Source organism: Fringilla coelebs, assembly GCF_963513975.1.
Source record: "Fringilla coelebs genome assembly, chromosome: 2".
In the NCBI taxonomy this organism is placed as follows: domain Eukaryota; kingdom Metazoa; phylum Chordata; class Aves; order Passeriformes; family Fringillidae; genus Fringilla; species Fringilla coelebs.
In genome coordinates this window covers 27,302,399-27,328,694 of record NC_140029.1, presented here as the reverse complement: position 1 = coordinate 27,328,694, position 26,296 = coordinate 27,302,399, and the positions used below count along the sequence as shown (strand labels likewise).

The 26,296-nt window shown below is 42.1% G+C and overlaps 1 protein-coding gene across 1 annotated transcript in view; it reads left to right on the top strand.

Moving 5' to 3' along the window:
* Window positions 1–25,980, top strand: part of SH3RF3 (SH3 domain containing ring finger 3) — a gene marked incomplete at its 3' end in the record, with an annotated part of 242,741 nt that extends 216,761 nt beyond the window's left edge. The window contains exons 9-10 of the mRNA XM_084201310.1: window positions 15,746–16,083; window positions 25,812–25,980. Coding sequence (XP_084057436.1) covers window positions 15,746–16,083; window positions 25,812–25,980 — 507 coding nt within the window. The remainder of the gene's footprint in view (window positions 1–15,745; window positions 16,084–25,811) is intronic.
* Between the last annotated feature and the right edge of the window lie 316 nt (window positions 25,981–26,296).

Sequence of the window (26,296 nt, the reverse complement as noted above, 5' to 3'; positions counted from 1 at the left end):
ATAAACTGAGATACTCTTTGACCTTAGTTCAGAATAGCTGTCCAATTAAGCTATCAGATGGTCAACCTGAAACTGCCTGAAGAACCACACAGTTAATGCACTTTCAGTTTTTACTTACTCTTAGTCTCTGCATTGCAACTTCTTCTCATATTAACTTGTCCCTGACTGACGGGGATTTGTTATCACTTCATATTCCCAAAGACATTTTAATTCCTTATCCAGAAAATGAAATATCAGTCTCAAAAGTGAAGCGTTGAGCACTTGCAAGGATTTTGTAGATATAAAATTATGGGACAAAAATAGTGGTCACCTGTGACGAGTAGAGGAAGAGGAAGCTAAGGACAGAGTTGATGCAAGCAAGTTTTTCAGATACCAAGTTCATAAGGCTGACCTCGAGTTTCTGGAAGAGGAATTCAGTCTTCTTAGCAGATATGAAATTATTTAACATTTTTCAGTTTGGGAAAAATATTTCCCTTATATTCAACTAAGAAAGCCCACTAAGTTGTACAGGTGTGAAATGGAACGATAACAACTAAGTGATGAAATGAAAACAGTGCAAGACATAGCAATAAAAAAATTGCACAAGACCTGAAGAGCCTGACTTGAATTCTTAGAATAAGTGTAAGATGTATTAAGAGGGAGCAACATTGGAATAGTAATCTAAAAGTTTGCATCAAAAAGAATAAATTCTGCGACACTAATTTTCCTGAGTAGTCTGTAAGACATCTGAGTTGATCCAAGAGCCACCAACACCAGCATTTCACTGATCATTTTCAGAATCAGCTATGAATTTTTAGTGTGATGTTTGCCAGTTTGTTTCTTGATAAGGATGCTTTAGTCTGGAATATTTTAGTTCAGTTCTTTCAAGATTTGTGCGCAGAATACATACTGTTAATCCATTTCCTCTCAACAAAGGCAAGGGGACTGTCTTCATCACGAATGAGCCACTGCTTCCCATGCTCCAGAAAGTGCATCTTGGCTCAGTGACCAGCAAGTGATTCACCAGAAACTTGGCCAGGGAACAGAAACCTCTTTTTCTGGTCATGTGAACTCAGGCCACAAAGTTCTGTTTTAGGGCAGAAAATTCATGCTTAAAATCTCTCCCGCACCTTCTCCTTCATCGTTAGAGCTCATTTTGAAAGGACAAAAACCTGGCAACTCAGTGATGAATATTTTAAGGCTGGCAAATTACCCAGCCAAAAGCATGAGCCCCAGCTGTCAAAACATAGAAAACTTAAGCTTTACAATAAAACAGATTTCTGTGATTTCTGACTGGCTAGGATTCTTTTGCTTAGATCAAGGGCAATAAGTCATTGATCAAAATTTCTTTTTCTTCTTCACATTTTTGATGTTAGGAAATGCTTTCAAACTCCCCACAGATATTTCAAGCGCTGACTTTGCTGCCAAGCAGTCTCCGAAAGCTATTCCTTTTTTCTCTCCACTCCCCCCGCCTCTGCTTATCTGCCTCACAGTGCTGTCACAGGATTTCTCAAGTGTCCGCAGTGGATTTCTCTAACACTCTTTTGAGTGGTTCTGTGCTGCATTCTACGGCCTTAAGGGGAAGTGGATCCCGTGGAAGAGAAGCTGGAGAGTGCTTTAACTTCAAGAGGAAATTCAGTTTATCTCCTAACTGGAGATGAAGCTGTTTGGATGCCAAGGCACAGAATTCTCCTGGCACCTGTAGAGACCTAATTTTATAGCACAGAGGACCCACGAGCTTTTGCTAAATCCTTAGCACGTCTGGAGGAAGAAAGTAGAACTGACAAAAGAAAGAGCATGCAAGGGAGCACTGGAAGCAGAAGGCTGGAGGCGTATGTGTGTGCGAGTGTGTGTCTGCGTGTGAGCATCCCGGCACTGGCGTTCCCATGGCATTCCCCTGCCTGCAGAAGAAATCATGCAGGACCAGATGGCTGGATGGGGCTAGGCTGTGGGTGGGGATGGCAAGTGTGTCCTTGGATTAGTCGGGTGAAGTGTAAGTGCTCTTGTGCTATCAGTGGGAGACATTGACACATTCCGCCTGTTGCGGGATCATAGGGGCCAGTCCCCCCCCCCAGACCACACAGCTCTGCAGCTGAGCATCCCCTCATGGCTTCTGCCCTCTCCCTGCCCTGTTCCTGAAGAACATGTTTAGTTCTCTCATTCCCTCATGGCATCAAGGTCCCAGTCCCCATGCATGGGTTAAAAAGCCCAGAGTGTGAATGGTCTTCCTGTCCCCGTAGTTCTCCTTTCTGCCTGAAGCAGTAACACACAGAGCTGGCATGAGCTGATACTCCCCCACCACTCCCAGGAAGGAAGACATGTAGGATGAAACCATTCCAGCAGGAAAACAGAGTAGGAAGCTGGGTGCCTTGAAAACAATGAAACAACTTGCAGTGTGTCAGAGTTGGTGGCATCTTGGCATCCCACGCACTCAGGACTCACTTGTTTTCTTCAGTGGTTTTCCAACTGTGAATTCACAAGCCAATAATTCTTAAACCACCGAGAGGCAACAGAGATTACTCACTGAGCTACAAGAAATTTAAGTGCCAATGCAGTTTTTTTATGGAGACAAAGCCTGAACTTTGCTGTGAAAATCGTCTCTAATCAACTTTTCAGTGCCCATGTTTCTGTTTCCTAGATGGGTTAAAATATCTACAGTCAATGTAGAAATCTTTCAGCAAGCTCTACTGGAAGAATTACGTAAACTGAAAGAAATTGCCTTTCTGAAAAAACATCTACAAATTGTAGGAATAGCATGTTGAAACTAGTCAACAAATATCTGTGGCATGTTTCTATTTTTGTTATGTAACTCAAGGGCATAACCATAACCAGCAAAGGGATATTTATCTTATTTTGTACACTTTTGTTTATTATTCATATTGCAGAAGCAGCATAAAAATGTACAACCCCTCAGCCTTTCTTTTGCCAAATGGTAAAGCCACTTTCAGTTGAAAAAAATAACAACCCAGACTGACTCTAATGTCCCAAGCATCTAGTAATTCTTCTCTTCAGACCAAGTGAAGACATGAAGTCAGTGATTGTCTCTGAAGGACTGAAAAAAAAAAGTTACTATTTTGCCCTCTGGAGAAAAGATCAGTCTCAGGAATTCAAAAAGCACACCATGCAAAAGTCACTTTTCTGACACTACATCTGCAGGCTGCCTGTAATCAATTAATATAGTGTGTCAAGCTGCCAACCTTCTAAAAAGCAATTTATTATAAAGGCAGAACTCAACCTGTTGCTTTACCTTTTTTTGCATATATTTTATTTGGTTCATATTCACTGACATGCTTCTGTAAGTTAATACTACAGAAGCTGTAATACTAACCTTCAGTCTCAGATCACTGTGTTCAGCAGACTAGAAGATTGGCATTGGGCTTCATCACCAGATGCCTCAGGGAGAGAAGAAGTAATTTAATGCAAGTCCATGGCCAACTTATTTTGCAGTAAAGTAGATTTCCTGTGCTGTAGATTTTTGTCCCAATTCATGATCAGTCCAGAACTAGTATATTTTTTAATGGAACTAGGTGGCTTTTTTTATGACTTCAGAGATCTCTATTCCCTCCTGTACAATGTCATGTTATTTTTCATATCTTTCGTTTTGAGACAGAAAAGGGAGGAGGTCAGGCAGGCAGATCCTATCAGCACAATGGTGCCTGCTGTGGCAAGGGAAATGCATAAGCTAGGCTTTGACCAGGACGTAAAAGAGGAAACTGATTTTCCAACTTTTAAAATTTTTCTGGACAGGTTTTATATCCAAGCCAGATACTCCTGGTTGGCAGACTTAGAGTGAGCGTGGCTGAGAGATACAACTGGCCAGCAGAGACAGCGGTGTAGGAGAGGTAGTAAGGATGGTGCCCTGCTGAAGCCTGGAATGGATTTCCATTCATCAGCCATGAGGAGGTCAGGTGGATGCTGACTTCCCACCAAAGATGTCTGACTTTTCTTGACATTGTTCCCTTAAGACAGTTCCGCAACTCCCCTGAACAATCCGCTCCCGTCCTTTCATATTCCTCCGGTGAGAAAATTCCCTATTATACCTCACAAATCTTTTATGGTTATAACTCAGTCTTGCTTCTTCATGTCTTGTTCCAGATGGAACTGCTGATCAGCTTTCTCTTGACAACCTTTCACATGTTAGAGTATAATGTGTTTAGTCCTTGAGAATGCTCTTCTTTCGACCTCACTGAGCGCAGTTCCTTGCCTTTCTTCACAGTAATGTTTTCTGGACTTCTGATTACACTTTCCTCTCTCCCCTGGGCAGTCTTCAACTTGCTGGAGTCCTAAAGTAGAGTAGTGGTGTGGTGTCCCAGAGTGGAGTTGTGCCGAGATCTTGTTTGTGCAAATGAGGGTGGAATAAGCACTTTCCATTACTTATATATAAGTTATTTACAGATAAAGCTTGTCTTTTTCACAACAGCATCTTCACTCACTCCCAGTTTGTGATCCAGTGTAACTTCTATGTCCCTTTGCAGAGCTGCTGGCTGGCCAGTCACTCCTCATATTGCAGTATGCATTTGATTTTTCATTCCTAGCAGTTGCATATCATGCTTCTCTTTGCAGATTTCATTACAGTGATTTGGGATAATTTCTCAATTTTAGGAAAATTGTTTTGAATTCTTACCCTTTTAATCCTGCTGTTGTGGATTAACCCTGGCAGGCAGTTTAGACAGCCATTCACTCACTCCCTGCCCCAGTGGGAAGGAAGAAAGAATCAGTAAAAGTGAGAAAACTCATAGAATGAGATTAAGCAAAAACTGCGCACACAAGCAAAGTAAAACGGGGAATTCACTCACCATTTCCCACTGACAGGCAGGTCTTCAGCTGTGTTACACTGATGGTGACTTGGGATGACAAACACCATCACCCTGAACGTGCCCCACTTCCTACCTCTTCCTTAGGCTTTCAATTGCTGAGCGTGACACCATATGGTCTGGGGTATCCCTTTGGTCACTTACGGTCAGCTGTCCTGGCTGTGTCCCTTCCCAGCTCCTTGTGCACCCCTAGCCCCCTTGCTGGTGTGGTAGGTGAGAGGCAGAAAAGGCCTTGACAATGTGCAAGGGCTGCTTGCTAACTAAAACAGGGTGTGTTATTACCATTGTGTGGTCACAAATACAAAATATAGCACCATGCAAGCTACTGTGAAGAAAATTAACTCTGTCCCAGGTAAAACCAGGACACTGCTGGTGGACTCAATCATCTCAGTGCCCACTGCTGGTTTTGGAACACTCAGTGCCTCACATAGCAAGTAATTAATGGAAAGATTGACTAGCACTGGGACTGAGACAAGCCCTGATGGTACCTACTTGAAATGTCCTCATGGTTTGACAGAAAATCATTAACTGGAAAACATTGCAAAGCAACTAGTAGCATCTGGTTATCTGTAGTTGGAAGTCTGAAGCAGCATAAATTCTGCTGAGTTAAAAAGAGGGAGACTGGAAGGATCCTCAAACAAACACATTGCTATTCTGGCAGGAAGAAGAATGCAAGATATTCATCATATTGCCTACTCTGCTCTGGGAAGATTGTCAGATACAGCAAAGTAATCATAGTACAGGACCTTGAATAGAAGTTGTGATTGCTTAACTGATGGGCTACTAATTCTGTTATCTTTATGGGCAGAGACATTCCAATCAACCAGGATCAAATTGAGGATGGGGCAATTATAAGTTAATGTTTGCCCACTCTGCTTTGCTAAAATGAAAATCAGAAAGCCTGCCAGTCTGTCGATCAACCCCTGCAGTTTTGCACCGTTATCTGACTTGTGTAAAGGGTGTTTCATCTTCATCTGTGGTAGGCAGGCTCAGAGATGGAATGACAAAGCTGTCATTTCTGCTCCAGTGCAGTAGTGATTTTACCTTTATATAGTTTCCATCATTTTCACATGTGAGATATATTTGCCCAACATCTTCACAGAAGCATTTTTAACTTATGTGTTAAAATTGACCATTTCTTTCCATTGGTTGGCAGGATTCACCATTTATTTCTGGTCACACTGGCCTCTTCTGCATCAGTCAACTAGCTGGCAGAGGGAAGAGGAATATGCTGTATACGTTCTGTCATTGGTAATTATTTCAGCAGTAGTTGCAAATGAAAATACCAACCAGATGTCACTGCCTTATTGCATAGCACAATCCAGACATGCAACAAATTTGTTTTCAGAGAGCACTTGAGGTTACAGATGTGAGTCTGTGTGCAGCCTGTGTGAGATGCTTCTCACTGGCTGCATCACTGATATTACCCTACTGTCAGCTCTGGCATAAAGCATATCCTCACACATCTTGGGTTACCCAGATCAGTTTAAGCCTGACGGGTGAGCTAACATGTTTTGTCTCACAGTTGGGATAGAATGAGGCAATGGAGAACATTGGCTTGGGTAGCACACGTGACGAGTGGTAATTAGTTAAATCAGTGTAACTCAGTTGCGTTTCATTCGTGGTCGTATCTGCAGGTCATGTGGCAGGGAAAAAGAAGAGGGCTAAACAGACAAATGAAGGGAAGGTAAATGGAGGGACAGGATAGCAAACTAAAACCAGGGTTAGTACAAAAGTGAAAAAAAAGCTGCAGTGCTATTGGCTCCCTTTTTCCGCTTATGCCCTAGTTATTCCCTTTGGTTAGTTCTGTTTCTCATTGCTGATCCTTCTTGCTCTGCAGTTTAATTCAACAAAGACAAATTTTATATTTCTAAAGACTTGTCTTTAGTATAGAGTACTTTAAGCAAATGGGGGGGGGTATTTTTTAAGCAGAAAAAAAGATGAAACTAAGAAAAAATATGAAATATTAGTTTTTGATGAAGAGAGGATGCTCTTATGACGTGCTGCAGCTGCAAGACTTGAGACAGCAAGCTTTTTTGTCATGGCAAAGTTCTCTAGTTATTAAAACCCAAGTGTTGTAGCATTTGGAAAGCGACGGTTCCTTGGTGACTTTACCAAAGAACTTGTCATTTACATTTCATTCTCTGGTCATTTCTCTGACACTGACAGCCCCTTTCTTTTCAATACTTTAAAATTATTCTGGGTTTCTTTCTTCATTTTTTTAAAGAGTATACTTGATCAATTGATCTTCATGCAAGAAAACTACTTCAGCCATCTTAGTGTGTCCTAGGAACAATTCACAGGGCTGCTTGGAAATGCAGTAAGAGTGAAAATGTCTGTCTGTAACACAGATAACAGGGAAGGTTACAGAAACGTCAGTTGCTTTGCCTGCAAAGCTTATGCACTTCAGTAATTGATCACAAATCAGTGTGCAGTTCTGTCCCTGTGCAAGAGACATCCCAGCAGGGTCTGTGATGCCAATGGAAAAATAGCTTTGTTTGAGATATGCTGTCATGATGGTAGGAGGGAGAAGGGACAAGGCCTGATATTTTTAGTGCATGAAGTAAATCAGAAATGTTTGGGGAATGGTCAGATTTGATGCTGTGATAACTGCCAAAACTGGAGATCAGCCTCAGAGAGAGCAAAATTTTCATGCTTATGGCTTTGATGGCGTCAAGGACCTGCTTCTAAAATGTCAGACCCTCTGAGACTATCAGGGCCCCTCTCATTCCTGTCCCTCACTCAGTCCAGGCTGCCCAAGTAGCAGTGCAAAGCCCAGATAATATTCAGAAAGACAGGCAAGAGGAGCTTCTGCTTTGATCCCCTCTAGGCCACAGTCCATGCAAGTGTGATGTATTTTGTCAGTCTCAGCTGACTCCTCTGTCTACAGCTAAATGCATCTTTTAGGAGCTGTTTAATCCTTGGAAGGAATTATTTCACCATAATGAGTATACACACAAATTCTGGCAATTTTGCACTGTCCACTGACAGGCCTTCTTTTTCTTCCAATGGGGAATTGATTTTGAGAGGAAAATATACCTCTTGTGATACCTGATTTTTCCACAAGCAGTCTTCCCTCTGAGTGCAGGCCAGCCCATTACTGTCTGGTTTGTTGGAAGTGCTGAAATTACAGCCTGAGGTGGCACAGCTGCTGGAACAGGATCAACCAAGCGGGAATAGATCCATCAGGGATAAAGCACAAGATGGCCTCCACTAATCCAAACCGTTTACCCTCATGTTTCTGCTTTCCATAAAAGTACAAGTGTCACTTGCCTGTCATTTAACAAGATTATAAGGGAAGGCCAAGCAATTTTAACTGTTTGCTTCTGAAACAAAATCTATCCCTCATGAATGGGGGGTAGAGCCAGAGCCAACTACGTGTAAGACTAAAATATGTCAAAGCACATTGTGACTTCTGCTGTTGATTCTCTTTCCTTCAGGTGTTCAGTGAGTGAGGGTGTTCTGGCTTACTGCAAAATCTGAGTGTTGCTCCCAGTGCTTCCCAGGACCAATAAATTGTTTTCACTTCCTTATGAGAGACAAGGAGCAGCAAGCTAACCAGTCAGTCTAAACCATGTTATTTAGAAATATTAATTTTAAGTAGTTCATCTAGCAGTTAATTTAATTGTACATCTTTTTCTCATTTCAGAATCCTGTGCTGTAGTCAAGCTGTGATGTATTATCCTCTTAGTTTGAATAAATCAGCCTAAAGTTTCACAAGAATGCTCATGGTCTGTCCAGCTGTTTTGCTCCAATTCTCTAGAAAGTACAGTTAGTCTACCACAGTTGATTCGTATTAAAGCAAAAATGTAACATTTCTAGGCTTCAGATTAGGTTAGGTCCTCAAGACACGGTGTGTCATAGCGCAGGAGACCCCCATGGTAGCTGCAAGGAAGCCCTTGGCATGTACAAAGGTGGTGCAATGTCAGGTTAGGAAGCAAGCTGCTGTCCAAGAAGGAATAAGGCCTTGTCAGCCCTGTCACCAGGCTTTTGTGGCAGTAGCCCTGAATCCAATCTGCTGAGGCTTGCACAGCAGAGATGGAGCTGAGGAATCCAAATAGCAGTTGCAGGGCTGTGAAAGTGCTCTGGGGCTGCATTTCCCAACCCTCTGTGTCTCTTCCTTGGCTGACACTGCATCCTGATGGCTGCCTTTTGCCCTCTCTCAGACCCTTGCAGCTGAGGAAGTCCCTGAACAGCTGATTTCCCAAAGCTGAGAGGGCACAAGGGAGGGCTCATTCCTGGTTTTGTCCTGTTTCCTAAGCTTTTGCCAAAATACCTAGATTTTTTAGCATAGCAATAATTCTGAGAATGTTACTGTTTTTATGGTCTCTTTATAGTGAGGTGGAGTTACCCTGTGTGTGCTCTAAGTACTATTTTATTTACCTGTTGGGATTTACTGAAGCAGAGTTTGGATTCATACCACTTTTTAATAGTCCTTGCTAGGTCTGTTCTCCATTAATTTGTCTAATCCCCTTTGAACCTCTTCATACTTTTGGCTTCTACAATACTATGTGCATGAAGTCTCCATTTAATTATGTGTTGTGTGGAAAAGTGCTTCCTATTTTTTCATTTCAACCATTTGCCTGATAATCTCATTTAGGTTCCCCCTAATTCCTGTACTATGGGAAAAAATCAGTCCATTTCCCAAGTACCATCTCCACAGGAAGGGATTTTGTAGGTCAATATTTCCTGTCAGTTTTCTGCTTTCCAAGAAAGCATATACTTAATGCTTCTCTATGTAGGCAGTGTGGTGGGCAGGAGACTGGAGCAGAGAGGGGAGATCTCCATGCTTTGAACTGAATTTCCCTTTCTTGTTGGAGGATAATTGAAATCCAGTAGATTGCTGAGCAAAGAAAGAAGCTGAATGTCAAATGTACAAGGATATCAGGCCTACTCCTTTATTTTGTGCACCAAAGAGGTTGCTCAGACTTCAGAGGAAGAGGTGGACTAAAATTAGGACTAAAACACATCCATCTGACCTTAGTTCTAGAGAGGGTGGCTGCTTGGAAGTAAGTGGAAATGTCACACAGTCTTCTTGAGAACCATGTTTTCATCACTCTGGTGGTGTTCTTGCATTTCAGTTTATTGGTGCACAGTTTTGAGTTCCCTCATCACAGCAGTAGTTTTGAACTCCCTGTGCTGTGTTTCAGCTGTTCCCAGGACAAAGTAGCACTAAAACTGCTACAGTATCACTGGAGCAGGTCACCTGTCCCTCATTCACCCTTAACTATGTCAGAGTCTCTTTTACCTTCTACCTCTTCTGAATTCAGCTGCCTCCAGGAAGCTTAACGATAGCTGAGACTCTCTGCTTCCTCTTCAGTTGGTTTTGTTTTTTTTCCTTTGAGCTAGCCTTTAACTTTGCTCCAGTATTTGAAAGATCTAATATTCCATCTAAATTGAATATTGAAATATATTTTTAGATTCCCTCTTTATCTCTTTTTGTAGTCTCTAGAGCCTTGCATCTGCCTCAGTTCAACAGAGGCACATGATGAAGTGCCTATGTGCTTTGCTGTATTGGGACCTGAACACTAATTTCTTATTCTCAGTTTTATTTTCAAAACATTTAAAATTCCTAGACAGGTCTAGCAAGACATTTTACTTATTTTCCCCTGTTTTTAATAGTATCTACCTTCAAATTAATAATAAATAAATATAATATTTTGTGCACATCTGTATGCATGTTACTGTCAGTGGAATTTAAAAGCTAAAGATACTACCATCCTAAAATCCTTTTTGTTTCTTGGCTTGTAGCATGTATAGTGAGATTATAATAATAGGCCAGTTATCTCCATTAAAAACTAAATCTTTGGCAAGTATTTCCATACAATATATGATATCAGACTAGTCTTTCCCTAAAATCAGAAGAATTTGTGTAGTAAGTAATTGCCGTTGTCTTGTTCAATGCCTCATAAAAAATGGTGGCAAATTGCACATGATAAATACATATCCAAAGATATTTCAAACCTGAAGCTTCCCTTTGAGATGATATTGGTTTGGGGGTTTTGTCAGGGCTTTTTGAATGATTATCAAAATCTCAAGTCAAATAATTTTACAGATTTAAAAAACCCAGATAGCTTTTTTCCTCAGAGACATAATCCAAAATATGACCTGCTGTTTCAATGCAAGCACCAATCGCCAGAAGCTGCATTGGAATCAGAATAAAAATGCACTGCTCTCCAGCCACTAACTTACATTTACTCAAACAGGCACTGATCAAGTTAAACAAGCAATAAAAGTGATGTTTTGGGGGTACTGACTGATAGATGAGTTCCTGATTTGTGAGGGCTTTTGAGCCCTCATAGGGCTCAGGGCAGCATTTAAGCAGTTTTGTTTCTTTTTTCTTCATTTTTAAATGAAACCTCTTCTTCTCCCTCTGTCTGTCTTATCTATTGATGTAACTGGTGTTGCATGAGAAATTACCTCATTTCAGTGACCAGAGACAGCTTCTCTATCAGCTGCAGTAAGGTTTCCTCATTTGTTTAATGAACCTGGATAGGCAGAAAATTAAGTATCAGGAGCTGCAGAGGAAGAAAACTAAACCAGAATGTTCTGTGTATTGGGTGGCTTAAAAAAATATATCTGTATTAATATAGCCACTACATGTAATTGGTATTTAGATTATGGCATGATTATTGCTTTGTAGACAGGGGACTCTGTTATCACTCAGTCATCAATGAAGTAGCTGCATTCTGTGCTCATCTCGTCTCTGAAGCTGAAAGAAGAGCTAGTTATTATCTTCAAGTGAGTTATTAATGAGGGGAAAAATCATCCCCAATTACTGTGAAGCAAAATATTTCAACATTTACATAACTCAGACTTTAATTTTGATCTAATCCTTCGTGAGTTCTTAAACTCAGACAGTATTCACTTTCCCAAACATTCTCACACTGGTATATTGTGAGGAACTTACACCTGTCCAAGTGCTGGCTTCCCTAAGGGTATGCTCCAGGGTCACAGAAGTGCTGCCCATCCCATCCTTGTGCTGCTAGAGACTGATATCCTCTGAGATTCTTTCATGCTACACCATAGGAACAGAGCCTCCACTGTCAGCTGTGCCAGAGAAAAAATTCTAAGTTGTCTATACTCTCTGTGTTCCCAGTCAGGTTTTTTTTTTTCTTAACTAGAAACAGCCTGGAATTTATTTGTGAGGGCTAATTTTGTTCTTTTGCTTTCCTTTGAATCCTTTTGAAATTGATGGTTTGGAAGTTTTGACTCCAAACATCCTAGAATAAAACCTGAGCAACACAAAGGTGATGATTTAAATTCATATAAACATGTGGGCAGTAACCAGGAGATGGGAGAAGTGCTGTCCACACTGTGAATCCATCTATCAACACAGATGTGAAGGTCTGACCTTGGCAGATTCAGGGGGTAGGGATGTCAAACACAGTTTGCAGTCAATTGGAAATGTAGCTACTAGACAAAGAAAACTCAATAATTACACAGCTGTTTCCTAGAAAACAATAAAACAACCATCTGTGAATGGAAAAGAAACTAAACTATTTTTTTAAATTCAAAAACATTTCTGAAAGTCATCAGATATCTCCTCTGTAAACTTCTTATCTCTATTCAAAAGCGACACAGTCTGTAACCAAATGGTGTAGATTTCTCTATAGCATTTATGTCCATTAATGCTTCATTGATTTACAGTGAAACTGCTGAAGGACTGTCTTGAATAGACATATAAATATTAATTTCTAGTGAAGGATGGCTGCTATTACACTAAATATTAAATGAATTCATAATACTTGGACATTTGCAATAAATCACTGCTGGGACTGCATACTAACATCCCATTCCCTTTTTTTAAAAAAAATATTAAAGCTATGGAAAAGAGCTGGTTACTCCCAAAGAAATTTAGAGCTTTGTAACACTAGAATCATGAACAAATTCCCACAGCACAAGGAGGAGTTTCAACTTAGTCCCATTTTACAGACAGAGAGAGGCATGTAGTGGTTTAGGTTGAACTGCTGATCACAGAAGGTTCAAACCCAATCTCTTTCTCATGGGTGACATCACAGTAAATTATCAGTTCCTGACAGTGCTTCTTTTGCTTGAAATGCTGTGAGCAGCATCAGCAGTGGATGTGGCCGTGTGATACCAGAAGGCTGAGAGACAGACTCAAAGGGAGAAAGAGCTGGACATATTGTCTAATCTCCACACACACAAAGTGGTTGGTATCAGGTCACTTCTGAGTATCTTGCCCAAGGCCATTACTTGAAGGATGGTACTGCTCAGGTTTTGACTAGGCTTAGCAATTGAATCTTCTCTCTTCCGAGACCACAGATCTTAGTTTCAAAAGTTCAGTAAAATGCTCAGCAGGGGCTAAAAATCAATTTTTTATTTTTCCTTTTATTAAAGTAGAACAAAGGATAGATCAGCAAGTTCATTATAGCTTTCTGTTTTCTAAGGGATAGTAACTTAAGAGTAGAAATTTATGCCGGGCTAACCCTGTGGAGTGGAAGCTGTTCTTGAAAGCAAAACTGAATGACTGTCAGACTCATCCTCTTTTTCAATGTGTAGATGGGTGTGAGTATATGCACCTCCTTCATTCCAAGTATTTCTGCTTCCGTGCCTTAAATGGTCTAAGTTGCACAAGGTTTTTCTAATGAAAATTTGCCAAGGTATTTAAATTGGAAGCAAAAATGAGAAAAGCTGCTACCACATAGGAATATTAATTGTTTGTTATACAGGGCTTTAGTTCACATAGTTACTTTGCATTTGCAAGACTGCCAATTAAAGAGGCTCAAAGTGCTCACTGCTGCACAATAGCTGTTTCTCCAGAGCCCCACAATGGCTATTGTATTCTGTCACTGACCTTTGGACACCTTCAAATGCATATTGACACAGGATGCTGGGATCATTAGAGATATTGTTTCAGTGTGCATCAGGGAAAGAAGAGTTTTGCAATTTCATGGAGAGCTTTAAAATTTTATATAATGATGACAACAATAATATTTCTTAATTAGACAGCGAGAGAAAAACTGCAGCATTTTTTCTGGTGTTTCAGGTGGATTTCAGAATGCACACTTTCCGCACAGTCCCTTCCCAATATCTTCAGTAAAAGAAGATATTTATCAGGGGCATTTGGTCTGCTTTTCTATTGTTTTTAGGAGAATTGGTTTAATTTTTTTGACCTGGTGGTGCCATATGGCCAGCCTCCCTTAGCTTCCATGGATCTGCCTGGGTGAACATCTTGACAGGATGGATCCTTTCATCCTGTAAGTGCAAAACACTCTTTTTAAACATGACCAGTGGTATGCAAGAGACCAGGATCCGGATGCACAGGTCACCCTAGGACAACAGTTCAGACTCTGCTCTTCAAAAATCAGTGGACTTTGGCTATGTGACAACAACTGCGCTTCATTTTATGTCTTCCGTGTCTTGGCATCTAAGGTATTTCTGTTTTCTTACCAGCCCATGACAGTTTAGGAGTGCAGACAAGAACTTTGTAAGCAGAGATACCAGACACTCCAAGTACATTTACTGTAGTAAATCCTAGCATCTTTTAAAATCTTATATTTATTTTATTGTAGCCTTTCTATTCTTTAAGGATGCTTTGAGAAATTACTTCAGCAGTCAGAACATAAAAGAGCATAATTTTAAACCTTGCATGGGACATTTTGTCTACAGAGAATAAATAAATTACTGGCTTGTATTTCCAACAAGTGTTCCTACTTGAATATATAGAGAGTTTCTGTTCCATAAGTCTTGCTGTTTCTGGGTTTGATTTTATCCCCTGGGATCCTATTACTGAACAAATTATCAAGTACAGCTAAACTTCACAGCCCTGAGATTCTGAAGATAGTCTGGGTAATGGCTTGCACTTCTGACAAAAGAGGAAGAAATCTAACAGACCTTTGCAAAGCTTCTTGTATCATTTTTTAAAAATGCTAAAATTTACTGCACAGCATTGCTGGTTTGCAACTCTAACCTAACATTGTAGAGCATGTGCCAGAGGATGGCCAATTTCTACATATAAACCTCTAGGCAAAAAACTTTCAAGATTAAGGACATATTGTTTGGTATTTGTGTGTACTTGAGGTAAATGTGCAGCAGGATTTCTCACACAGTTGTAAAATCCAAAAGGTCAGATGTGTTTCCTCAGGAACACAGGCTAAATTTTTTTCTTCCCATTAATTGAAAAGGTGCTATTATCATCTTTTCATTTCTCTGTGTCAGAAATCCTCGCAGAACTTTGAAACCTCCCATGCACTGCCACTGCAATTGCTAGTTGTGAATTCTGTGGTCTGTCTTCAAACATCAAGGTGATACCTTTACCTTAACACATGAGGGGAAGTGACTCCCTTCTGGGCGGGAGATGTGAATAGTTATTTGCTGTGTGATGCAGGATGTGAAGGGTAGCATGTTCTGGAAAGAGTTCTTAAACTAGATTCTCATGCCTCCATTCTCCCTACTGTAAATCTGCATCAGGTAGTAACAGAGGCAGTAATGATAAATGCTTCTCTTGCAGTGAGCTGGGATCTGAAATCTCTCCTCAGCCCATAGTGCTTCCCAGCGGAGGTTTTTAGCCATGGGTCCCAATTTCTTACTTGTGGGATCTATCTCTATTGAGGGACAGGATTCTCCTTGAAGAGAGAGGGCAGCACTCTGCTTGCTGTCTTCTCTGCATGGGAAGTTTGTGTCTTTGCTATACTAGTGTAGTTGCACTCTCTTTGAAAAAGCACATGATCACTGCCTGGATAGATTTGAAAATGGGGATAATCTTTGCAGTATGTTTGGTCCTTACTCTACTGAATTACTTGAAGCCCTTTTCAATGGGGCAGGATTTTCACAGGATCTTTGTTACAGAAAGTTCGAGTTCTACCTGGATCCACCTCTATAGCAATTCGGAGAGGTTTCCTGCCTCACACATTGAGGTCCTCCAAAATGAAAACAAAGGGACCTGGTGTGTCTGCTCACTGCCCATGTTTTGTTTGGTTCCTTTGCAGAAGGAGAAGAAGAGCGGGCTGTTGAAACTTCTAGCAGGAGCATCAACAAAAAAGAAGTCACGGTCCCCACCATCTGTGTCCCCCACCCACGACCCCCAGACAGCCATTGAAGGAGTTCTGCAAGGGGCAGTGGGGCCTGAGCTGTCCTCCCTCTCCAGTCATGGCAGAGCTGGCTCATGCCCCATTGAGAGTGAAATGCAAGGAGCCATGGGGCTGGAGCCTCTGCACAGGAAAACGGGCTCCTTGGATTTGAATTTTTCCATCCCTTCACCTGCCAGGCCTCCCCTCTCTTCCATGGCAGCTATTCGGCCAGAGCCCAAGCCTTTGCCCCGGGAAAGGTAAGTTGTGTAGTTGTGTTTCTCCAGAGGTTGTCTGCATGCACAGGGGGCAATTGGAGGAGGGATGAAAGTTGAGCTTTCTCAAGAGTTGTTGCAGTTTTGGTGTTCTGTGGATTGACTGCACGTGGCTCAGCTGTCTTTTAGGAAGACAGAGCTTACATGCTGCCATTGAAAATCATTTGGTACACCGTGCAGGTTTAAAGAGTTTAAGAGCACTTATCCATGACACTCCACAGCTCTGGTCTAAATGTGGAGGACAGCAGTGCTTTCTCAGCCCAAATGGTGTAAATGCTGTTGGCAAATGCCACATTTTAAATGGGATTCCAGTATTTTAACTTAAGGAATAAGTGAAAGGAATTGTCATATTATGTCCCATCTGGACATGTCCTGTTCTGCAATACCAAAAACTGCTTTGAATTCTTCTTGTTTAGAATACGTACAGATACAGCCGTCTTCAGTGACCTGTTACCAAAAATGTAGCTTGTTTCTAGAGAGGGATGTACCACTGGTTCTGGAGTTCATTTCAGCAGGCTGGTCTCCACCTTGGTATACCTCAGATTAACTGACTTCACAAACCTGAAAAAAGAAGAATAGGAACACCAAAATACAAAAGCAGGTGGAAAGAGAGATAACTGATCAGAAAGAGAGATAAGTGACCAGAAAAGAGCTGGAGGTTGCCGAAAACATATAGGTCTCCATGTGTAGAGTCACACTGGCTTCAGGTAAATGTTTTCTACCAGACTGCAGCTTGAGGACTGGGAAGGGAATAAATAATATACAGCTACGGTGCTGTTGAAATGCTTTCCACTCAGAAGCTGATTGAGAAAAACATATTTTTACAAAAGCATTGAGGAATTTTCAAAAAGCTGTTCAGCGAACACTCTTGAACTTTAAAACAATTTTGAAATAACATTAAAATCAGAGAAGTTGGAAAGAAACTAGTTTTGTCTGAGTGTATGAAAGAGGCTGAAGGGAATAGATTGGGCAAGGCACATGACCCTGAATCCTGTTGGGATCATGAAGCAGATGATGTGTAATAAGGCACATTACAGGACCATCCATATACAGTGTTTTACTCAATGCAGGTTGGAATTCAGTTGAGAAGGTGACAGTGACACCATAACACACCTAAACTTTTCTAAGGTATCTGGTCTGTTACCATAAAACCCCTTGCTGAGTAAACTGTACACAACCAACCCAGCAGATACTAAGTGGATTGGAAATTGATTCCCTGGCATCAAATCTAACTCTACATAAGAAATCACTAGAAAATGGTTATTAATGTATGTAGTGCAGCCCAGCAGGAGTGGGGTCCTGAACCTGGACTGTTGACATAAAACCTTTGCTGTTGCAGAATGAGGACTGAAGTGGCAAGTGGGGGATAGGTAGGGCAGAGCTGTTGGTACAGAGCTAATTCAGCTCCTGAAAACAGAGTAACAGTATATTTCAGAAGAGGCAAATTTGATGCAAAGTGGACTCAGAGAAGCATCATAAGAAAAATGGAAGATTTAAAACTATATACTTGCAATGAGAGACACAGGGAGCTCTGGTACACCTGGTAAAGAGTGTAGGGATGGCATGGTAACAGTGTGTAAGAGACTGCAGTCAGGACAGGCATGGGAATATTTTTACACTAGATTTGGCATTTTTTCTAAGAAATGCTTTTCTTCAGGTGCAGCTGTTAGACTTGAAGCAGAAATAAATACAGGCAAGTCTTTCAGCATTGTAATGAAGGCAGTGAGAACAGACTATCGCAGTAGTCTCTTGCCCTTAAAATCCATGAAAAAGTAATTTAGAAAAAGGAGTGAAAAACCAATCCCTATTTAGGCACACTTAATTTGGTCTACATCAGTTTAGATTAATGCTATAAGAAAAGTTAAATCAATATAAACCAGATTTAGCACCAGTGTAACTGAATCAGTGGGCTGCTGCACCTTTAGTTAAGTGTAACCATGAAGAGAAGCTGGGGAGTGCAGTCCCCGATGTCTCCAGAGCTGGATGTTAATATGCTGCTCTCAAAGCTTTACTATAGAGAACTCCAGACACATTATGTAATATGCCAGGGCTAGTCCCATACCCTACACATTTCTCAGTCCACCTCAGGTGGTCCAGGTAGGGAAACATTTAACTGAGGACTATTTTAAGTGGCAGAATAAAACCAGAGAGACAAAGGTTACCTGGATCCTCTTAGTTGTGCTGGAATCAGGAGCAAATAGATTTACAGTGCTAAAACTGAGTAAATACTTCCAGCTGCAGTATATGGTGATAAGGAACTTCCTCTCATTTTACGTATTTTGATTCCTGAGTCTTAAATCTGAAAATAAGCTATAATTGAAGTAACCATAATTATACACAGCAGGCAAGATTCTTTAATTGATTTATGAATTAACTTCCATATCATTGGTGTATCTGCATTCCTTAACTGATCATATGGGTTTTTTCATGTCCATAATGGGAAATATTAATTACCTTCATGCACTAGGAAGGATAATGCTTAGTCCTGGAATAATCTGAGCAGATACATTAAACACTTGTCTGCTAGAAATTCATCCCACATCCATCTGTGCTCATTAAATCATCAAATTTCTCAGAAGTACCAAATTATATTTTTTTTAAAACAAATTACGGTTTTCAAACCCCTTGTTCTTTTCACATCTGGCAATGGAGCAACTTGCATTCAACGTCACTCAGCTCCATATTTTGCTTGTTTGCATTTTGGTACATTTCATACGCACAGTAGGAGCAATTCTCTGAGAAAGAAAAGGGAGGAGAGGGAAAAAAAGGTTAGATAAACAGATTCAGATGCTGGAAGAAATTTTAAAAAGCTGCAAAGCATTTCAGTACACTTAGCTGTACTTGGCTTTCTGTCTCCCAACGCCCATCTGTGCACACAGAAACAGAGCACTGAAAGGTTGGAAGAAGTAGCACATTCCTTAATATTTACGGCATTCAAAAAGGGGCTCATGCAGGCAGCAAAGCACCGCTACTTTTCCTATAGAGGTTGGCTTGCAGCTCCAGCACTCGCCACATCCAGGTTACCAATCAAACCCAGTGCACCAAGAGGTGCATTAAAGGGCTTTGATTGCTTGCAGCTCACTCACTATTTAAGGGATGAATTGCCTATTCTGCTGCCTGACAGTGCAGACCTGTCTGGGAGTTGCAGACAGGTGAAGCAAGTGTCACCCTATTGGAGGTACTGTTAATGTTTATACTCTTAGTCTTTTTTGGTGTGTTTGGTTTTTTGGGGGTTTTTTTGTACATAGAGAGGAAAACAATTATCTTCTTGATATTCTGAAGCCTGGCAATGGATGACTGGATTAGGAAGGAAATTGCTCCTAGCTCTCCTGTCATTTAGCCTTCATATTTGTCTAGTTTGCTAGGATAGTCAGAGCCCATCTCTGCCTTCTGGGTGTAGTTTCCACTACCAGTTTATAAAACCACATTCTTTCAGATGCTTTCTGCCATAAAGCATCCAGCAATCCAAGCAGCAGAGTAGAGAAATTTCCCAGGTGGTGTCCTTGTCACTTCATGTTGCAGTGATTGACTGCCAAGTGAATACCCCATCAGGCTGCGTGTGCCCCACACACTCTTTTCTACCTACAGCTCCATCCAGTTTCTGCTGGTATGAGAAACAGGACCAGTACAGGGACACACTCTGGTGAGGCAGGCACTGGGCCAGAGCCTTGCCCACATCTCACCACGCTGTTGGCTCGTAGGAGGGGTGTGCTGTGTGCCTGGCAGCACCAAAACAAAATACTTCCCTTGCCACCCCCTTCAAGAAAATGTGACTGTACATTAAGCAAAACAGGCGAGTTGAGTGTGCATGTGTGTGTGTGTGAGTCATGTTCCCCTCGCTGCCTGGCACTGTTCCCAGAGGCGAACCTGAGTAAAACATGTCACGCGTTGTTGACTCTTTTATAGTAGCTGGCACTAACTCTGCCATGTTATATTGTGATAAAGCAGCTGTGGCCAGACTTATTGTCACGACTGGCAAATCTGTACTGCATTTCTATGGTTTTCATGCAGCCTTCAACCAAGTTATAACCACAACAGTGCTGCAGAATAAGATGGGAGTAGTAAGTTTAACCTTTAAAATAGATCCTTCCATGTTTCCATGTATCTTTCTACGAATCACTACCACATTAGAAATTGAGCTCCCAATTCAAGGAGGCATTCAAGCATGTGCTGAACGCCCATTGACTTCAATTTTGCTGCACTCATATGTCTTCTTTGCCAAAAAGGAAAGCAGAAGAAGGGTTCTTTTCATTCCTGGAAAGTGATACTAGAGAAATGACCCAAGGAGTAATTTTTGACTGAACAGTGACATGTATTCCTATGGTTAAGTGCTTCTCTGAGTAGGGACACCTGACTTAGGACTAACCATCAACCATCTCAGAAATTGAACCCTAAGATATTTCCAGCAGAAAGGTAAAAGACCCAACTGAGACTTGTTCTTCTACAGCTGCTGATTCAATCACCATAATATGGAGAAGTAGGTTTTGGCTTGTAGTGTGCCGAGGTGCTTTGCAGATCCCTGCAATTTGCCAGTGAAAGGATGAAAAAATAGAGCCCCACAAGACCAATGGTTAACTAGGCTAGATGGTCCATTGGCACTGATTATCCATTGCCTCCACAATATGGGTGTGTATCCCTAATGCATGAGAGACCTGTTGGAGTCACAGGATTAGACTCATGAAACCTGTCCTTAGTGCATGATACTTTGAGAAACAGGAACTTGCATTAAGCATCAAAATTCAAGCACTCTAAATGGGATCAGATTGGAGGTTAGCCCTGCAGACCTGATCTGCCTCATTGCACATTTTCCTAAGTTGCTCTAGTTCCATCAGTGTCCCAGATACACATATTTACTCAGTGAGTATTTTGGGGGTTTTTTAGAGTGTCCATGGCTGAGTTCAGCCATTAATTACTGATCAGTTCTGATCAATACTGTTCAGTGCCTGCCTGCACACTGACAGAGGGCGTGTATGAGTCATTCAGACCAGACAGGACTCCTACGCAGCCAGTGTGCATGAGATGAGTCTCTGTGGAAAGTGTGGCACGAGGCTTTGCAGCTGAAGGAGTCAGAGAAGCCACTTTCCCCACATCTGCACTACTCAGTGCATTTCAGCATGGTCACTTGCTAAAGATACTCCAACCTCTGCAAAAAGTGGGGGGGCTCCCATGTCAGAGCCTTGACTTACATCCAGAGCAGCATAGCATCTTGTGCACTAAATGAAGCAGGCATCCTATGGGAAAAATAGTATGCAATCATATAATAAAAGATTATATTGCAAGACAGCAGAAGTAAAGTCATGAACAATTTTATTTGCCTTTTTCTTCATCTCAGATGCATGGGTGTGAAACACTTGTGTTCTTGTAAGGTTGTAGATTTCTTTATGTATCTACACATTATATTTTTAATCATTTTGCTTCTTTAAAAGAAACAAAACCAGAACTTCCATCAGGTGACATCTGTTTGAGGTTAGGAGTCTTATTTGCACCTTCCAGATTTCAGTAGGAGTAGCAAAGGGAGGACTGGGTGGGAGAGGTGTTTCTTTTGGCTGTGAAAACAAGTGCTATGAAGACAGGGGACAGGGGGATTGCAAGGTCTTTGCTGACAGCAGAGGATGCACCTATTCCCAGCTCAGTGAGATAATTTCTGCCAGGGTGCCCATCCCATCTCAGCCCCAGTGCCAGCCTCTACTGATGCAGTCTCCTGCTTCTTGGGATGCAATGTCCCTGCCCCAGGCTCCCTCCTGCCAAGGCTTTTTGCTCACCCAGACTCAGCTCAGCAGAGCTTTCTCCCTCAGCAGTGATACCCACACCTTCTATCAGGGCTTCCAGTTTTCATCTCAGTCACGTTTCTTCCTCTGCTCCCAGTTTTTCTCCCATCAGCCTCATTCCTCCTCCCCACTCTCCAGCTCCCTGGCGTTTCCCTGCCCAGGAAAAACCCATCCTCTGTCCTTGCTGATATTACTTGCAGCCTCTTCTCATGTATTACCTCTTGTGCACCAAGGACCCTTCCCAGGCCGCTGCCCATCCTGGACAGTAGCCTCCAGGGATGAAGTGCCCAATCCAAGGATGCCACAGCAGCCAGCTGTGGGGATGTCCAACATCAAGTCTGTCCCCTAAAAGAAAAATAAAAGAGGGGCCCAGTATAAAGAAAGGAAGAGAAATGCAGCCTCTGAGGTCCCACAGAGCTAGGACAGCTTGGAGCATAAATCAGTGGAGATTTTACTTTCAGTGCTCATACCAGCCTAAAATGTGCAATTTTGGGGCGGTTTGAATGTTTTTAAACCTGGCTGTGAGTGGATGGTTTTCTGAAGGAACACCATCCCTTACAGACCAGTGGGACCTCATGAAGGTCTTTGCTCCCAAATATAAGACCTGAGAGCAGTTTGTGGAAGTGTTCATATGGGTCCTCCTGGTGCTGCATAACCCCTCATGTTATTCTTGGAATGATGAGGCCATTGGGCTGTGTGTTGGACCCTCAGCTTGATACAGCCAACTGCTGGGGAGAATTTGGGCCAAAATGATTAACATTTGTCAGAATTGTAACTATGTAAGACAGATTTACACCATTTACAACAGAAAATGCCAAATATTGTTAGTGTTGGTCAGAGGTGGTTGCCACACTTGTTATCATAATTGTTGCCCAGCTAATTAGCACTTTTGAAAGTTGGTAATTTAGAGGTGGAATGTGACATAGACAAAATTGAGAAGACTGAGATCCGTATAAAATGCCAAGTGACAGTTTGGTATAGGAAAACCTACAATTTTATAGCATCTTCTTGAAAAGGGGACAAAAGGGGAAATTAAAAAGGGAGCTATAAATAGAAGTATCCCGGACTGCCTTTTTGGGAGTGAGGGAGGATGTCTGGGAGAATAGATCTTTTCTGCCAAAAAAATACGGCTAATAGCTGTCCTTGGGATTCCATTCCAGAGGATAAGCGAGGCTGAGGTGCCACCTGGAGGTGCAGAGGGGTGGCACAGCTCCCTGTGCCAGTGCAGTGCTGGGATGCTGCCCCTGCAGCCCCCGCCGGGCTGCCTCTCCCAGGCTCCACTTCAAACCTCTCCTGGGAAAAGGCATCGCATCTTTTTCCATCTCTCTCTTAACTGATTTGCAAGGTCTTTCATAGCTAGTATTTTGTTATTCTATCAAAAACCTCTTCAGTACTATCTTGTGAGGTACTGTAGTTAATTAAATTTAAACCATAGCATTTAGGGTTTCCCAAATGGGGAAATGTGCCTCATTTTGTAATGCAGTAATTGAGATGTATTGCTCTAAATTGCTAAGAAGATGCTGTGTAGAACCCCTTTTATGACAGTGGGTGCATTCCTGTTGAGTGTCACCTGCCTGTGAACCATTTAGGGACTAGCAGCTCATCACTCTGAGCATGTAGTTTTGCTTTAAAAGGATATTTCTGTGCTTTTGGTATAACATGAGGTGTTGGCAGTCCCAGCTGGGTCTTCAGAGTGACCCTGCCCAAGACACCACCTTTTCTAAGTTTCTGTTTCCTGACTTGCCAGAACTGTCTGTGAGTACCTCCTCAGGACTCAACTAATGTTGAAGTCCAGCCTTTTTTATTTCTCAAGGCCTCTTGAGTTCCTGATGCAGAGCTCCAATATGTGTCATTGTGCATAAGAGTAGTGAGATCTGAAACTTGGCATCATCTTAGCTGAAATTGTTCCACTCTGATAATTTAATTAATCAACACTGCAGCAGAGTGTTTGAAATAATGTGTGCATTCATTTGCATAATGAGTGTAATTGGCAAAGCTTCATATTATAAGTGTAGCAGTTCCACAGATGATAGCTTGATAGACCATTTTCCTGCACACGTTTCAACCCCTGTTATTTGCTTTTCCACAGAGGAAGGAAGTGACAACTAGATTTATTAAGCAAGGTACAGAGAGGATCAGCAAATTTTTGATGGCACTTGAACACAAATATTTTCCACGACTGTTTTGCTGTCAAGATAAAAAAGCCATAGTCAGGTATTAGAACAGAACCCCTGCTTCAAATGGAGTTTCATGCTTTTCCAAGCAATGGATTGTTTGGCTGTGGAGATGTCCAGACACAAAGCTGATACTTCCAGTGTCATGCCAAAGTGGAGTGCCTAGTTTTAGAGATGAAATCACTAGGTACCTGAGCAAAATCTGCTGAGAAAATGGGTGACTTCCACCAGAGAGCACCTTGCTTTAGTACTGTCTCACTGGGGTTGGCCTTGGGGCATGCTCCACAGCCTCCAGGGCGTGTTGAAGTCCCCAGAGACAGGATATTATCTTAAATAAGTACTCACTTTGTTACAAACAGGACTCAGGCATTGGTGGCCAGGCAGCAGTTGTGAATATATTAATTCTCAGGAGATGGACTTTAGGTAATCAATTAGCAACTTTTAACTATCTTACTATATTCATTACTTTGCAATTAGCAAGACAGTTATTGACTGTTAACCAAATGCCAGATAACTGCAGAAGTGCTGAAGGAAAAAAACAACCACGTAGTAGAAATACATTCCCTTCTCTGCACACAAGTGCGTTGATATAAAATGGCCCAGTCTGTGCTCTCAGAAGGACGCCTGCTGATAAGCTCTGAGTGCAGAATAGCTGTATCAGGCTCAGACACATCATTACTTCATTGAAATGAAGTGACACTTGACAACTAAGTTCCCAGAGAGCCCTGGGAATGGTTCAGGACTGGGGCTCCCCGTTGGTTTGGAGAGTGCTTTGAAAGTCACTTGATACCTCTCCATTTTAGCTTCCCTTCCAGGTTTGAGGGACTCAAAGTACATTCTCAAGACACATTATAAGAAGAAAAATGTGAACTGCTTTAGCTAACATCTGCTGGTGTCACAGGCAGAGGGAGCATTGCAAACCCCATTTTTCACCATCAGTGGACAAGGGAAGAGAGCGTATCATGTATCTGGACTTCTGTAAGGTCTTTGAGATGGTCCCTCACAACATCTCTCTTTAAATTAGAGAAGGATGGACTTTATGGGTGAACTGTTAGGTGGATCAGGAATTGGTTAGACAGCCACATCCAGAGGGCAGTGATCAGTGACTCAGTGTCCTAATGGACATTGGTGACGAGTGGTGTCCCTCAGGGGTCCACACTGGAACCAGTGCTGTGCAATATCTTCATCAATAACATAGATGGTGGGATTGAGGGCACCCTCAGGAAGTTTGCAGATGACACCAGACTGATTTATGCAGTTGACACGTGGGCTCTGAGCAACCTGCTTGAGTTGAAAATGTCCCTACCTCTGGCAGAAGGGTTTAGCTAGATGACCTTTAAAGTCCCTTCCAGCCCGAACAGTTCTATCATTCTGTGATGCTATGATTTTTGGAGGGAGCAAATGCAGAGCTGAACAAGACATATTACAGCAGAGATGCAGCACTAGGATAAAGCAGCCAAGTCCTGGCACAGGCTCAGCACACAGCTGGGAGCAGAGATACCATGAGTGGTCCATCCATTTGACAGCACGTTTCTGCTTTCATGGACTGGCCCCAGAGTCATCCTGGTCAACTGTCCAGCCAGGCTGGCCAGAAATTTACATCTTACTCAGTTTTAGTAGAAAATGTAGCTGCATTGCATACAACTAGTGTGTGAAAATGTATCTTACTGATATTTCCAAAAGTTTTTTTCCCAAAATCTCTGGTACTGGTGCCCAGCTGCTCCCATCAAGTGCAGATTAACCAAGTCTTTGCACATTTTTCTCTCCAAAGGTACCGCGTTGTGGTCCCATACCCGCCGCAGAGCGAGGCGGAGATCGAACTGAAGGAAGGTGACATTGTGTTTGTGCACAAGAAGCGGGAGGACGGCTGGTACAAAGGGACCTTGCAGAGGAACGGCAGGACGGGCCTCTTCCCCGGGAGCTTTGTCGAGAGCTTCTGAGGACAAATCGCCGCTCTCTCAACTGAGGAGCTTTCAGGGGAAACTGCATAGCACAAGAAGAGACAGAAAAGAGAAACTGGACTGATAACCACTGCCATTTTTATTTCCAAAGACTTCCCCCAGGCCCTTCAGTCTGCAGCTCTGGAGACGCGGTGTCCCGCTGTGCTCCCGAGACCGTGTGCGGTGCATACAGTGGTATGTTGAAGTAGTGCCTTCCACCTGGAATCACAGACTGAAAGGATGCCCATCTGGACTGTAGTAACCTAAACTCTGGCTGTTAACCTTTTGTGTAAATTATAGAGAAGATATCTTTAAA